The sequence below is a fragment of the Bos grunniens genome, chromosome 6 (assembly GCF_055505025.1).
Source record: "Bos grunniens cultivar Pamir isolate PY7600 chromosome 6, Bosgru_T2T1.0, whole genome shotgun sequence".
Classification (NCBI taxonomy): Eukaryota; Metazoa; Chordata; class Mammalia; order Artiodactyla; family Bovidae; genus Bos; species Bos grunniens.
The window spans coordinates 25,224,200-25,239,338 of record NC_141170.1 but is presented as its reverse complement, the minus strand read 5'-3'; the positions used below and the strand labels follow the sequence as shown (position 1 = coordinate 25,239,338).

General features: G+C 36.5%; 1 protein-coding gene across 9 annotated transcripts in view; it reads right to left on the bottom strand.

The window, feature by feature from the left end:
- The window catches only part of CNOT6L (CCR4-NOT transcription complex subunit 6 like), a 110,626-nt gene that overhangs the window by 33,025 nt on the left and 62,462 nt on the right, over window positions 1–15,139 (bottom strand). For all 9 annotated transcript variants that reach the window (XM_086405192.1, XM_086405189.1, XM_086405193.1 and 6 more), the window contains exons 5-6: window positions 10,545–10,634; window positions 422–490 (exon numbers count right to left, since the gene is read on the bottom strand). In XM_086405192.1, the coding sequence (XP_086261318.1) occupies window positions 422–490; window positions 10,545–10,634 (159 nt within the window). The remainder of the gene's footprint in view (window positions 1–421; window positions 491–10,544; window positions 10,635–15,139) is intronic.

Sequence of the window (15,139 nt, the reverse complement as noted above, 5' to 3'; positions counted from 1 at the left end):
GCTGCTAAGTCACTTCAGTCGTGTCCGACTCTGTGTGACCCCATAGACGGGAGCCACCAGGCTCCCCCATCCCTGGGATTCTCCAGGCAAGAACACTGGAGTGGGTTGCCATTTCCTTCTCCAATGCAGGAAAGTGAAAAGTGAAGCGCTCGCTCAGTCGTGTCCGACTGTCAGCGACCCCATGGACTGCAGCCTACCAGGCTCCTCTGTCCATAGGATTTTCCAGGCAAGAGTACTGGAGTGGGGGGTGCCACTGCCTTCTCCGGGACTTTAACTCTACCCATCAGTATTTCTAAACTCATCTAAACTCAGGGGAGGTAAAATGAAGGCCTAATTTGAAGGTTAATTCGATTACAAAACCCAAATGGCATTTCAAGTGTATCTGAAAAAAGTCAAGAAAGAATAAGAAAAACTATTTTACCTGATGGCAGAATTTGGTCTCGTTCTTTTAATGTAATCCATGGCCTCGGAGGAAGCTGCTCTGGATGAACTGGAAAAAAAAATTTTTTTTAATGTAATTTCCTGTATTTCCAAAATCAGTATTATTTACTAATTTATAATGTCAAATCAGCTTCTGTTTTCTCTTCAGCTATAAAAGCCCATGTGCGTATGTGTTAAGTCACTTCAGTCCTCCCAATTCTTTGTGACCCCATGGACTATAGCCCACCCGGCTCCTCTGTCCATGGGATTCTCCTCCAGGCAAGAATACTGGAGCGGGTTGCCAAGCCCTCCTCCAGGGGACCTTCCCGACTCAGGGGCTGAACCATTGTCTCTTATGTCTCCTGCACTGCAGGGGGTTCTTTACCACTAGTGCCACCTGGGAAATCCATATGGTCTTAAAAATCTAGTACTGAAATACAATGAAGATTTAAAAGCTGAAGGAAGTTGATGAAGAGTTATGCAGAAAACACAAAACTAACATCTGAAAAGAACACAAAGAAATTCATTAATGGCATTTATACTTACACGGTATTTATTTTAAAAAGAACCTATTTAAATCCTTAAGAGGCTTATGTCTTAATTATACACGTAAACTGTACTGACTCAGTCTTGTTCCCAGAGGGAAAATGAAAGGTACGTGAAGTTTCAACACACTGATGAACAAAATTACTCAAATATTTTTAAAACAGAAAAAAAAAATGCATGTATAATAAAAACTACTGAATTTTCTAATAGGGCTTTCTTTTCCTAATTTTATTCTTTCTTTTATAATGTTGATACAAGGTCAGAGATTAGAATGACACTGTATATATAGAAAAAAGGAAGGCACTGGTTAAACATTAATTGCTCAGATATGACTGTCAATACTAATGGAACTAAATTCTACCAAACTATCAGATGAAAGAAAATGCACTAAGTTAAGATTTAACTACCTATTTTTTCTTCTCACTTTTAAACACAATTGCAATTACAGGACAGTTTGATTCAAGTTTTCAGATTTACCCAGCGAATTAGTGGCTAAGAAACGTCTCCCATTTAAGCAGAAACACTCCATCACCACCCAGTCTCAGAAATTTTGAACAAAGTATCCAAGATCTTTAAAAAAGTGTCATTTTACTAACCATTTTAGTGTTCCAAAAGTCTAGCTAAAGGATGCCTCTTTTAGAAGCCATACTGTTCACAAAGTGAAATGAATGTTATTTTGCATAGTCCATATCTTGCCAAGAAAGTAATGAAGGTCATCATAAGATAACAAACCATCCAGCTGGTTCAACACACTGAATCCTGGGAAATAACCTTGCCTCCTGGGAGTGCTGTTCCAGAACTATGGCAACTCTCTCTAAAACAGAAGTTCATTATATAAATATAATGGAGAGTAAACAAAGAACTCCTCAGCTGCTGGGATTCTTATTAGCAAATAGTTAAAAACTCAGAAAGCACCAAAATTATCAAAATAAAAGTGATGTCAACATTCTGACACTTCCCATATCTTAATACAGCCCAATTTAACAGTGTAAGTAAAACATACACTATTCCCCCAAAATAACTGAAGAACAAAAACATAGGAAAAGATACTGTATCTCACCAGTAACAAGGAAAAACTTAAAAATGAGATAGCATGTCTTTATCTAGGTTGACAAAAAAAATTTAGGTTTAATTATATCCAGGGTTGGTGAAGGTGATAAGAAATAGATATTTGCACATACAACTGGTGGGAATATACACTGGTATAGCTGGATGGACAAATGGGCATCATCTTTTAAAATTTAAAACATTCATGTCCCTGTGACCCAGCAATTCTATTTCTTGGGATCAGCCCTATCTGCTTAAAGCAGCAAACATATTAATTATGCCAATGTTTATAATATCAGAAACAATGATAAATGTTTATCCATTTCACAGAAGTCTATGCCATAGTTTAAAAGAAAAAAGATATATGCATGCTAAAGTGGAAAGGTATATGAGACATTCTGCTGGGTGAGGAAACAGTAGAAAATATATAATAATAAAATACATTTTATTAATAATTAGATAATAATATAGTAGGATGTATTTTATTAGAAAAAACGTAAAACACATATGCAAAGTAATACAATGCCAAGAAAACTTCTACTGATTTAATTTTTATATATAAATGTCTAGAAATGTCTATAAGGATACACACCAGAATTTTAATATTTCTTTCAAAGAGAATAATATATTCATGTGTGACATATATTACTTAACATTGACTTTTTTCAAAGATAATATTGCATGGCCAATGATTTGACAAAGGATCACTCAGTTTAGTCACTCAGTCATGTCCAACTCTTTGCAACCCCATGGACTGCAGCATGCCAGGCTTCCCTGTCCATCACCAACTCCCAGAGCTTACTCAAACTCCAAAGGATAGGACTATGTTTATATAAGCCAACCATCAAATAAAGACTGTTTAATAGCTAAATCTGTATGGTCCTAGCACAGTACCAGAATGTGGATCAAAATTGAAGACTACTCTCATCATGAACAGAAGAGACAGCATCTTTCAACATCATACCTAAAAATGTGATCTAAAACAATTCTCCCATTTTTATTTTCCATACATGCCACACTAAGTGCTAGACAGTCCTGAAGCCATGAGGAATAGACCTGGAGGGGGACTGAGAGAGGGGGTAAGAAAAGTGTGATTTCCCACACCTCACAGTGATCAACAGTACTGTGCCTGGTTTCCCACAGTGAGGGTGCCAGCTGAGTCTGAAGAGCCAACAAAACCCACATGCTAAACCTAAACTGGGCAGTTGCCTGCTACTGAGGTTTTTAAAAGGTCATGAGTTTCCTAACATAGTATTAAAAAATATCCAGGGCACAAGTGAAAATCACCGGTCATACCAAAGACCAGGAAAATTACAATTTATTTGAGAAAAGACTACCAACAGACAATAACACAGAGGTATTCAGCTGTTGAAATTATCTGACAGAAATTTTAAAGCAGTCAACATAAAACTGCTTCATAAAGTAATTACCAATTCTCTTGAAACAGATGAAAAAATAGAAAACCCCAGCAAAAAAGTGGAAAGTGAAAGTACCTCAGTTGTGTCAACTCTTTGCGACTCCATGGACTATACAGTCCATGGAATTCTCCAGGCTGGAATACTGCAGTGGGTAGCCTTTCTCTCCTTCAGGGGATCTTTCCAACACAGGGATCGAACCCCAGTCTCTCGCATTGCAGGAAGATTCTTTACCAGCTGAGCCACAAGGGAAGCCCACAATAGAAGTAGAAGGGCAAAATAATATGGACAACCAAACATAACAGTATTGAATTTGAGAACAAATCAAGAGAATTTACTCAACAAGAAGAAAACAGAAAAAAAAAAAAAAAAGAACAAAGCCTGAGGAACCTGTGGGTTCCTCAAAAGATCTAAGATTCATAAAATCAAAGTTCAGAAAGAGAGGAGACAGAATGTAGACTTAAAAAATATTCAAAGAGATAATGACTAAAAATTCCCAAATTTAACAAACAACATAAATCTACACATTCAAGAAGATGTGCAAACTTCAAGTAAAATAAACCCAAAGAATCAGACACCAACCACATCATAATGAAACTGCTAAAAACTAAAGACAAAGAATCTCAAAAACACCAGAAAAATGATACATTACCTAAAAGGAAACAATAGGTTTCTTTCTAAAACCATGGTGCCAGAGGAACTGATATAATATTTTTTCAAGAGCTAAAAGAAAATAACTGTCAACCTCAAATTCTGTGGCCAACAGAACTTGCCTTCATAAATCAAGGAAAAATGAAGATGTTATCAAAAGAAAACTAAAAGACTTCGTTGCTAGCAGACTGCCCCTTAAAGAATGGCTAAAGGAAGCTCTTAAGACAGAAAGAAAATGTTAACAGCAGAAAAAATGGAACATCAAAACGGAAAGAACAAGGAATGAGTGAAAGGATAAATGTAGTGGATTAACCTTCTTTGCTTGAGCTTCTTATATTGTATCTGATAGCTGAAGCAAAAATTGTAACATCTATGTGGTTCTCAGTGTAAGTAGAGGACATACTAGAGACAGTTATATTTTAAAAGTGGAGAAGGCAAAGGGACACAGATGGAAGTAGGGCATCAATAATTGGCTTAAAATGAGAAGGCACTATTATCAATAGACTGTTCTAAGTATGCATATTGTGATATCTAAAAAGTCATCATTAAGAAAACTATACAAGACAGGTACTCTAAAACAGCATAAATAAAGCAAGATGGTATCCTAAAAAATGTTTAAATAGCCCATAAGAAACCAACAAATGATAAATAAAGGAGAAATAAAGGAAACAGACTACAAATAATAAAATGGCTGATTTCAAGTTTTACATATCAATTCTTACTTTAAATGTAAACAGTCTAATAAATACACAAATTAAATGAGGGGATATGTTCTCCTGGTATCTCTAATTTTCTTGAAGAGATCTCTAGTCTTTCCCATTCTGTTGTTTTCCTCTACTTCTTTGCATTGATTGCTGAGGAAGGCTTTTTTATCTCTCCTTGGTATTCTCTGAAACTCTTTGCTGGACACAGAACAACAGACTGGTTCCAAATAGGAAGAGGACTACATTAAGGCTGTATATTGTCACCTTGTTTATTTAAATTATATGCAGAGTACATCATGAGAAACACTGGGCTGGAAGAAGCACAAGCTGGAATCAAGATTGCTGGGAGAAATATCAATAACCTCAGATATGCAGATAACACCACCCATATGGCAGAAAGTAAAGAGGAACTAAAATGCCTCTTGATGAAAGTGAAAGAGGAGAACGAAAAAGTTGGCTTAAAGCTCAACATTCAGAAAACGAAGATCATGGCATCTGGTCCCATCACTTCATGGGAAATATAGGAGGAAACAGTGGAAACAGTGTCAGATTTTTGGGGGCTCCAAAATCACTGCAGATGGTAATTGCAGCCATGAAATTAAAAGACGCTTACTCCTTGGAAGGAAAGTATGACCAACCTAGACAGCATAGTAAAAAGCAGAGACTGAAGGCAGGAGGAGAAGGGGATGACAGAGGATGAGATGGTTGGATGGCATCACTGACTCTATGGAGATGAGTCTAAGTAGACTCCAGGAGTTGGTGATGGACAGGGAGGCCTGGCATGCCGTGGTCCATGTAGTCGAAAAGATTTGGACATGACTGAGCGACTGAACTGAACTGAAAATGAACATTGTCCCTAAACCAAAAGAGGAGATTGCACAGAAGAAAAAGATATCCTAAAAGAAACTGAAGAAACAAAACTTATGGTCAGGGGTAGGGGGAGGCTGCAAAAAATAAATGCAAATAAAAATAAAATCAAGGAAAACTGGAAGTGGTCTAACAGGAGATGGCAAGAGTGAACGTCGACAATTTAGGACTCAGCGAACTAAAATGGACTGGAATGGATGACCATTATTATCTACTACTGTGGGCAAAAATCCCTTAGAAGAAATGCAGTAGCCATCATAGTCAACAGGAGTCCGAAAAGGAGTACTTGGATGCAATCTCAAAAATGACAGAATGATCTTTGTTCGTTTCCAAGGCAAACCATTCAGTATCACGGTAATCCAAGTCTATGCTCCGACCAGTAATGTTGAAGAAGCTGAAGTTGAATGGTTCTACGAAAATCTACAAGCCCCTCGAGAACTAACACCCAAAAGAGATATCCCGTTCATTATAGGGGACTGGAATACAAAAGTAGGAAGTCAAGAAACACCTGGAGTAACAGGCAGATATGGCCCTGGAGTACAGAATGAAGCAGGGCAAAGGCTAATAGAGTTTTGCCAAAAGAACTCACTAGTCATAGCAAACACCCTCTTCCAACAATACGAGAGAAGACTTTACACATGGACATCACCAGATGGTCAATACCGAAATCAGACTGATTATATTCTTTACAGTCAAAGATGGAGAAGCTCTATACAGACAGCAAAAATAAGACCAGGAGCTGACTGTGGCTCACTCCATGAATTTCTTATTGACAAATTCCAACTTAAATTGAAGAAAGTAGGGAAAACCACTAGACCATTCACGTATGACCTAAATCAAATCCCTTACGATTATACAGCAGAAGTGAGAAACAGATTCAAGGGATCAGATCTGATAGAAAGAGTGCCTGATGAACTATGGACGGAGGTTCATGACATTGTACAGGAGACAGGGATCAAGACCATCCCCAAGAAAGAGAAATGCAAAAAAGCAAAGTGGTTGTCTGAAAAAGCCTTACAAATAGCTGTGAAAAGAAGAGAAGCCAAAAGCAAAGGAAAAAAGGAAAGATATATCCATTTGAATGCAGAGTTCCAAAGAATAGCAAGGAGAGATAAGAAAGCCTTCCTTAGCAATCAATGCAAAGAAACAGAGGAAAACAACAGAATGGGAAAGACTAGAGATCTCTTCAAGAAAATTAGAGATACCAAGGGAACATTTCATGCAAAGATGGGCTCGATAAAGGACAGAAATGTTATGGACCTAACAGAAGCAGAAGATATTAAGAAGAGTTGGCAAGAATACACATAAGAACTGTACAAAAAAGATCTTCACGACCCAGATAATCACGATGGTGTGATCACTCACATAGAGCTAGACATTCTGGAATGTGAAGTCAAGTGGACCTTAGGAAGCATCACTATGAACAAAGCTAGTGGAGGTGATGGAATTCCAGTTGAGCTATTTCAAATCCTGAAAGATGATGCTGTGAAAGTGCTGCACTCAATCTGTCAGCAAACTTGGAAAACTCAGCAGTGCCCAGAGGACTGGAAAAGGTCAGTTTTCATTCCAATCCCTAAGAAAGGCAATGCCAAAGAAGGCTCAAACTACCGCACAATTGCACTCATCTCACACGCTAGTAAAGTAATGCTCAAAATTCTCCAAGCCAGGCTTCAACAGTACGTGAACTGTGAACTTCCAGATGTTCAAGCTGGTTTTAGAAGAGGCAGAGGAACCAGTGATCAAATTGCCAACATCTGCTGGATTATTGAAAAAGCAAGAGAGTTCCAGAAAAACATCTATTTCTGCTTTCTTGACTATGCCAAAGCCTTTGACTGTGTGGATCACAATAAACTGTGGAAAATTCTGAAAGAGATGGGAACACCAGACCACCTGACCTGCCTCTTGAGAAATCTGTATGCAGGTCAGGAAGCAACAGTTAGAACTGGACATGGAACAACAGACTGGTTCCAAGTCAGGAAAGGAGTACATCAAGGCTGTATATTGTCACCCTGCTTATTTAACTTATATGCAAAGCACATCATGAGAAACACTGAGCTGGATGAAGCACAAGCGGTATCAAGATTGCCAGAAGAAATATCAATAACCTCAGATTCGCAGATAATACCACCCTTATGGCAGAAAGCGAAGAAGAATTAAAGTGCCTCTTGATGAAAGTGAAAGAGGAGAGTGACAAAGTTGGCTTAAAACTCAACATTCAGAAAACTAAGATCATGGCATCTGGGCCCATCACATTATGCCAATAGATGAAGAAACAGTGACAGACTTTATTTTGGGGGGCTCCAAAATCACCGCAGATGGTGACTGCAGCCATGAAATTAAAAGATGCTTACTCACTGGAAGAAAAGTTATGACCAACCTAGACAGCATATTAAAAAGCAGAGATATTACCTTGCCAACAAAGGTCTGTCTAGTCAAAGCTATGGTTTTTCCAGTAATCATGTATGGATGTGAGAGTTGGACTATAAAGAAAGCTGAGTGCCAAAGAATTGATGCTTTTGAACTGTGGTGTTGGAGAAGACTCTTCAGAGTCCCCTGGACAGCAAGGAGATCCAACCAATCCATCCTAAAGGAGATCAGTCCTGGGTGTCATTGGAAGGACTGATGTTGAAGCTGAAACTCCAATACTTTTGCCATCTGATGTGAAGAGCTGACTCATTTGAAAAGACCCCAATGCTGGGAAAGACTGAGGGCAGGAGGAGAAGGGGACAACAGAGGATGAGATGGTTGGATGGCATCACTGACTCAATGGACATGAGTTTGAGTAAACTCGGAGTTGGTAATGGACAAGGAGGCCTGGCTTGCTGCTGTCCCTGGGGTCTCAGAGTCAGACACAACTGAGTGATTGAACTGAAAAGTTTAAAAAAACAAAAAAGAAGAAGAAAATGTAGTATTGTAAATATACTGATTCTTTGCAAAGCAAACTACAGTAGATTCTTGAATAAAAACAGGGATAGTGACCCTGATCCCTGCACAGTCAACACCTTCACATATAACCTTACAGCCCTTTGTATCCTCTGTTCCACATCACAGATTCAACCAATTTTAGATCCTATAGTACTATTCATTGAAAAGAAATCTGCATCTAAGTGGACCTGTGCAGTTCAAACCTGTGTTGCTGAGCAGTCTACTGCATCCCCAATAAAATCCCTACACTTTCACTTGGGGGAGTGGAGAAATTTCAAAGGCTGTTTCTAGCAATTTTAATGAAACTATAAGGCAAAATAAGCATGGGGCCAAAATAAGCCAAGACTTTATGATCAAATCAAGAGGGAAGATTTACTCTACTGCATCTCAAAACATTTTATAAAGCTACTGTAAATAACAACTTTATATTGCCATAAAGACTAACAGAAGGTAACAAAAAACAGAGGTTCTAGAAATAAATCCATACAAACATTTATGGTTCATGACAAAAGGGCACAAAAAATAGTAATGAAAGGACAGCCTTTTCAATAAATGGCTATGGGTTAATTTAATTTACAAATGGAAAAGTTATAAAAATTGAATCCTGTGTTACACAAACATCAGTTCCAAGAAGATGATAGCTCTAAATGTTACAAGTGAAAAACAGAGCTTTTAGATAATAACACAGAATACATCCATGAGCTTGAGGTAGGGAAAAATTCTTAAAGAGAACACAAAAGCAGTATCATACTAAAAAGATCAATAAAGCAGAGTATGTTAAACTTTTGCTGTTCATCAACAGACAGATTAAGAGAGTGAAAACCAATAACAGCATGGGAAAAGATATTTACAACATGCATAGCAACAAACAGCTTATATCTAAAACACAAGAAAAACTCTTTAAAAATCACACACACACACACCACATATTCCATATGGCTGGGTCAACAGGCTATATTCATACAGACAAGACAAATACTATTTCAAAACAAGAAGAAAATAACAAACACATGATTTGTATACAACTTAAATGACCACATATTCTAAATACTAAAAGGACTTCTTTAATAAATCTGATGTCTCTCTCCATCAATCAACTTTGTCTTTTTAGCCAAAAAAATTTTAAATAACATTAATTTGATTTCCCCTTATTGTAAATCTTACTATTTAAAAAAATTTTTCATATGTAGATGGGTGTCTTCTATGTCAGAATTAAAAAGCGTACTGCAAAAATATTGTGATGACGGCCTCTATGCTTGAATCTAGATTTCTCTAGCATTGTTTCAGGATTCTGTATTTTAGAAAGCCATTATTCCAGGAAAAATATTTAAATTTAGCAGCATCTCCATTATTTTACCTGTATTTTGAGTGTTTAAGCAAAAAAAAAAAAAAAAATTCAGTCAAAATACTTAAAAGCTTTCTTATATTAAAAATTTTCATTTGGAATACAACTATATTAATCACATAAATATGATGTGCTTAATTAAAATCTTGCTGGCGTAATTTCCACAAAGGTGACTGAATCAAACGAATCATTTCATTCATGAAAAATGTGTACCACGTGTGGGTTCCAAGTAATCTGCATCCAATTCAAACAACTGATAACTAGGTATCTTTGTGGTTAAGAGCAAGACCATCTTGGGTTCACAGCTCTGACATTTGTCAGCCACATATTTAAGTTAATTACTTTATTCTCTCAATCTCAGAATGCCAGTAAAAATTCCTATCTCCTAGACTCCTTAAAAGATTTGACAAGATAATGTAACTAATGCTCCTAATATATTGCTTGGTAAATATAAAGCACTGACTGTGTGCAAAAAAAGAATGTCCCACTACCATGGGATATACTAATGCCAGAAATTCCATCCTATAAGCAGTTTTAAAAACTGATCAGATGCTTTTAAGCAACATGGGATACTTAGCTAACAGTAATATCTGTTGAGTTTACTGCTTTGTAATTAACATTTACCTGCAAGATTGTCAAGCATGAAGTTCAGTAGCTTTCGGGTTCCATCTGGGTCCTGGTATAAATTGAGAATATCCTGTGATAAAGGATTGCCTAAAGAACAGAAAAATAAAATCTGTTAAGAGTTACAATTGGAAGACAAAACAAACATAAACGATAAAACAAAATACTAATTTTCTAAAGTGACTTTTACTGTACTCAGTCTGTTACATAAATTGAAAGACATCATATGAATTAAATACTCTGGTGAGACAGTCATAAAGAAAAACTTCAAAAGATCTATTTCTTTCAGATGTCACTGTTTATACTGCATATCTATAATTTGGGTGTGTCAAAATCACATATATACATACATACACACACAAATATACATATTAATCTTGGTCAATTCTGAAGTAATATCACAAAGTAACCCCATAGGTTCCACATATATCTTTGAAGACAATATTCTAAATGAAAGAAAAACAGGCTTTGTGTGAGAAAGAATGAATGATATTATTAAAAAGGAGGGTCTTCCTAGTTAGAATATTACACATGGAGAAAAGGAAGATCCTTCAAGTGAAAAGAAAACTTATCATTACCAAGATGAGTTAGTGAAATATAGAAGGAAATAAGTATTTTTTAAATGACATTGATCAGGGATATCTGAATACTAAAAACAAAACAAGCTACTGTTAACAGCCTAAATGTTTTCTTAAGAAATAAAGACAGTATTTGTTAAGACAAGCATGCAAAAATAGTAAACAGATTTGAAAAAACAAAAAGTGTAGAACTTCCAGAAATGAAAGTTCCAACTATTAAACAAAATCTTCAATACAACACACACCAACACAAATATCTAAAATTAAATGACACTGACCAATGCAGTGGTTAGAAAGAACATGGAGAACCTGGAACTCTCAGAAGTTGCAGGATGCTGGTGGAAGTGTAAAATAATACGACCATGGTGAAAACCTGGTGAGCTGTTTCCAATTGACTTGAAAGTGGAAAAGGAAACTTCCTGGGTTGATGGAGATGTTCTACATCTTGAGCTAGGTAGTGGTTTCACAGATGTGTGTTTTTGTCAAAATTAGCCAAGCAGCATCTTTAAGTATTTAGGTATTTTACTATATGCAATTGGGCTTCCCTGGTGGCTCGGTGCTAAAGAATTCACCTGCAGTGCAGGAGATGCAAGTTCAATCCCTAGGTTGGGAAGATCTCCTGGAGGAGGATATAGCTACCCACTCCAGTATTCTTGCCTGGAGTATCCCATGGACAGAAGAGCCTGGCTGGCTATGGTCTACAGGGTCACAGAGTTGGACACAGCTGAAGCAACTGAGTGTGCACGCAAGCACGCACTGTATGTAATCATAACTAATAAAGTACTGGGGGGTGGGGACCATGAATGAGGGACTTTCCTGGGAATCCAGTAGTTAAGAATCCACACTTCCAATGCAGGGTTAGATCCCTGCCTGGGGAACTAAGATCCCACATGCTGTGTGGCGCTGCTCAAGTATGTTAGTTGCTCAGTCATGTCCAACTCTTTGCGACCCCAGGGACTGTGGCATGCCAGGATGCTCTGCCCATGGAATTCTCCAGGCAATAACACTGGAGTGGGTTGTCATTTCCTTCTCCAGGGGATCTTTCCAATCCAGGGATTGAACCCAGGTCTCCTGCACTGCAGGCTGGTTCTTTACCATCTGAGCCACCAAGGAAGCCCAAAAAACAACACAAACAAAATGAAACAAAACAAGAAACCATGAATGAGTTAGGTAGTAGATTACACCAGCTGAAAATAAAACAAATGAACAGGAAAACTATATCCAAAGAAATTACCCAGAATGCACCACTGGGCAGCAAAAAGATGTAAAGCATGAGACAATAAAAATATGGGACTTAGAACAAGAAATCTTAATGTATGATAAATTGGAGCTCTAGAGAGATCAGTACTTTGTTTTCTGCTCCAATATGTAAAGAGATTGGAAGTTGATTCTTGCCAAGAGTTAAGAGACTTCTTCCTGGAGGAGAGGGTGGAAGTTATCATTGGCAAATGTCTTAAATTTGTTGGTGCCCAAGATCAAGGAAACACCTGGAGCAAACAGCAGACTAACCAAAAGGTTTAAAAGAAAATGCTTGGAAATGAGATGTAAATATGGGCTCTGAAAAGCTCTGACATATTCCTGGGATTCCAGAGGTAATATGTATATGGAGACCTATGCACATGTTTAGGAAAAAACCTAAAAACAGCCTAAGCTCTCACCTCTGTCTGTCGTTGAGGTTATGCAATGAAAGAAGTGAAGGACAAAGCAGAATTATAAACTTCCTGGCTGATTACTGATTGTTTGCCCCCAAACACACACTCAGCCACTTGGCCAAGAGTGGGAGACTTACTGGTTACAGGCATTTATCAAAATCTCTGGCCAAGCATTAACTGACCATAAACTGAATAAAGACTTCGATGGTCACATATGATAAAGCCTACAAAATTAGTTCTGAGAAATCACTAAAGCAACAAACAACATACACAACAAGCAGCAACAACAGACAACCCCAGGAAGGGGAGACAGTCTAATTTCAAAGTTGCCACATTATTTTAAAAGCCCAATTCTTAACCAAAAACTTAAGAAACACACAAAGAAACAAGAGAGTATGTCCCAAACACAGAGAAGAAATCCATCAATAAAAACTGTCCCTAAAAACAATAAAAACTGTACCCAAGGATTTACTAGAAAAAATTTTGAAATCTATTTTAATATGCTTAAAGAGCTGAAGAAAACCATGCCTAAAGAATTAAAGTATGAGAATGACATCTCACCAAATAAAGAATATCAAAAAATAAACAGAAATTATAAAAGGAACAAAATAGAAATTATAAAATTTTTTAAAAAATCACTAGAAGGGCTCAAGAGCAGAGGGTAGAAGAAAAGATGTGTGACCTTGAAGAGAAGTTATTTAAAATTACACAGTCTGAGGAAAACAAAGAAAAAAGAATGAAGAAAAATTAACAGAGCTCAGAGATCTATCAGACAACAAGTATACCAACTTATACATAATGAGAGTCCCAGAAGAGAAGGAGAGAAAAGAACAGGAAAAAAACTTAAAGAAATAATGGTCAAAAGCATCCCAAATTTAATGAAAAACATTAACAGAAGAAGCCAAATAAATTCCAAGTAAAATAAAATGTAAGAGAGACCCTGGACAAATTGTAATAAAACTGTGCAAAGTCAAAGAATCTAAGATAGACATGACACATGGTGCACCGAGCCTCAAAATAAGATTAACAGCTATTTCTCATCAGAAACCACCGAAGCCAAAAGGCAGTAGAATAACACATTCCAAGTACTAAAGGAAAAATAAAAAGAACTTTCAACCTAGGAATTCTATATCCAGCAAAAATATCCTTCAAAAATAATGGGGATAGTAAGATATTCCCAAACAAAACCTGAGTTTCTCACTAGCATGCTAACCCCTCAGGAAATACTAAACAGATTCTATTAGCTGAACTGAAAGAAAACAGAATAGTAACTTGAATCCACATGAAAACTCAAGAGTACCAGTAAAGGTAGTCCACACAGTAACATATAAAAGACAGTGTACATTTAATTTTCTAACTTTTTCCCTCCTATCTGAGAGATAACTGCACACAGCAATAATCAGAAATCTATGTTGACAGGCACACAAGGTAAAAAGATGATATTTGTAATGATAGCAGCATAAAAGAGAAGTGAATGGAGATACAGATGCAAAGTTCTTTTATATTACTGAAATTAAATTGCTACTAGTCCAAATTAAATTACTGTAAACTAAGATGTTAACTGTAATCTTTAAGGTAATCACTAAGAAAATAACTCAAAATAATACAGCAAAAGAAACAAGGGAATTAAATTGATACACTGGAAAATATCCATCTAGCACAAAAGAAGGCATTAATTGAGAGACAGTGGAACAAAAAGAACATAACACATACAGAAAACAAATAGCAAAATAACTGACATGAATCCCACTTCATCAGCAAACACATTAGATGTAAGTGGATTAAACTCAGATTAAAAAGCAGAGAACTGCAGAATGACTAATAAAACAAGACTTATATGCTATCTTAAAAAGGCACACTATAAAGACAAAAATAGACTGAAAGTAATCTTTTACAGAAAGAGATACACCTTACAAACAGTAACCAAAAGAACAGAAGTGGCTACATTGAGATAAGGATAACCTCAATGTCTTGTATTAATGAAAAACTGAATTACTAGTTAAGAACTTTTCAACAAAAAAAATTTCAGGCCCATATATTTTTACTGGAAGATTCATCCCATAAGGTAATAAAGCAATAATATAAATGGAAACTATTCAAGATGTTTGAGTAACACTATTCAATTCAATTTACAAAGTCAGCAGTATCCTGGTATCAAGCCAGACAAAAGCACTGCAAAAATTATACTACAGAATGTCTTATTATCATAAATGTATAAATCTTCAACAAAACACTAGCAATACAGTTATTTCAGCAATATATTAAAAACAGAACACATTATGGTCAAGTGGTATTTAAAATGGGACAAGAAGGTGAGTTCTATCTATTGATAGAAGGCTGATTATTACTGAAAAAACACCAATGT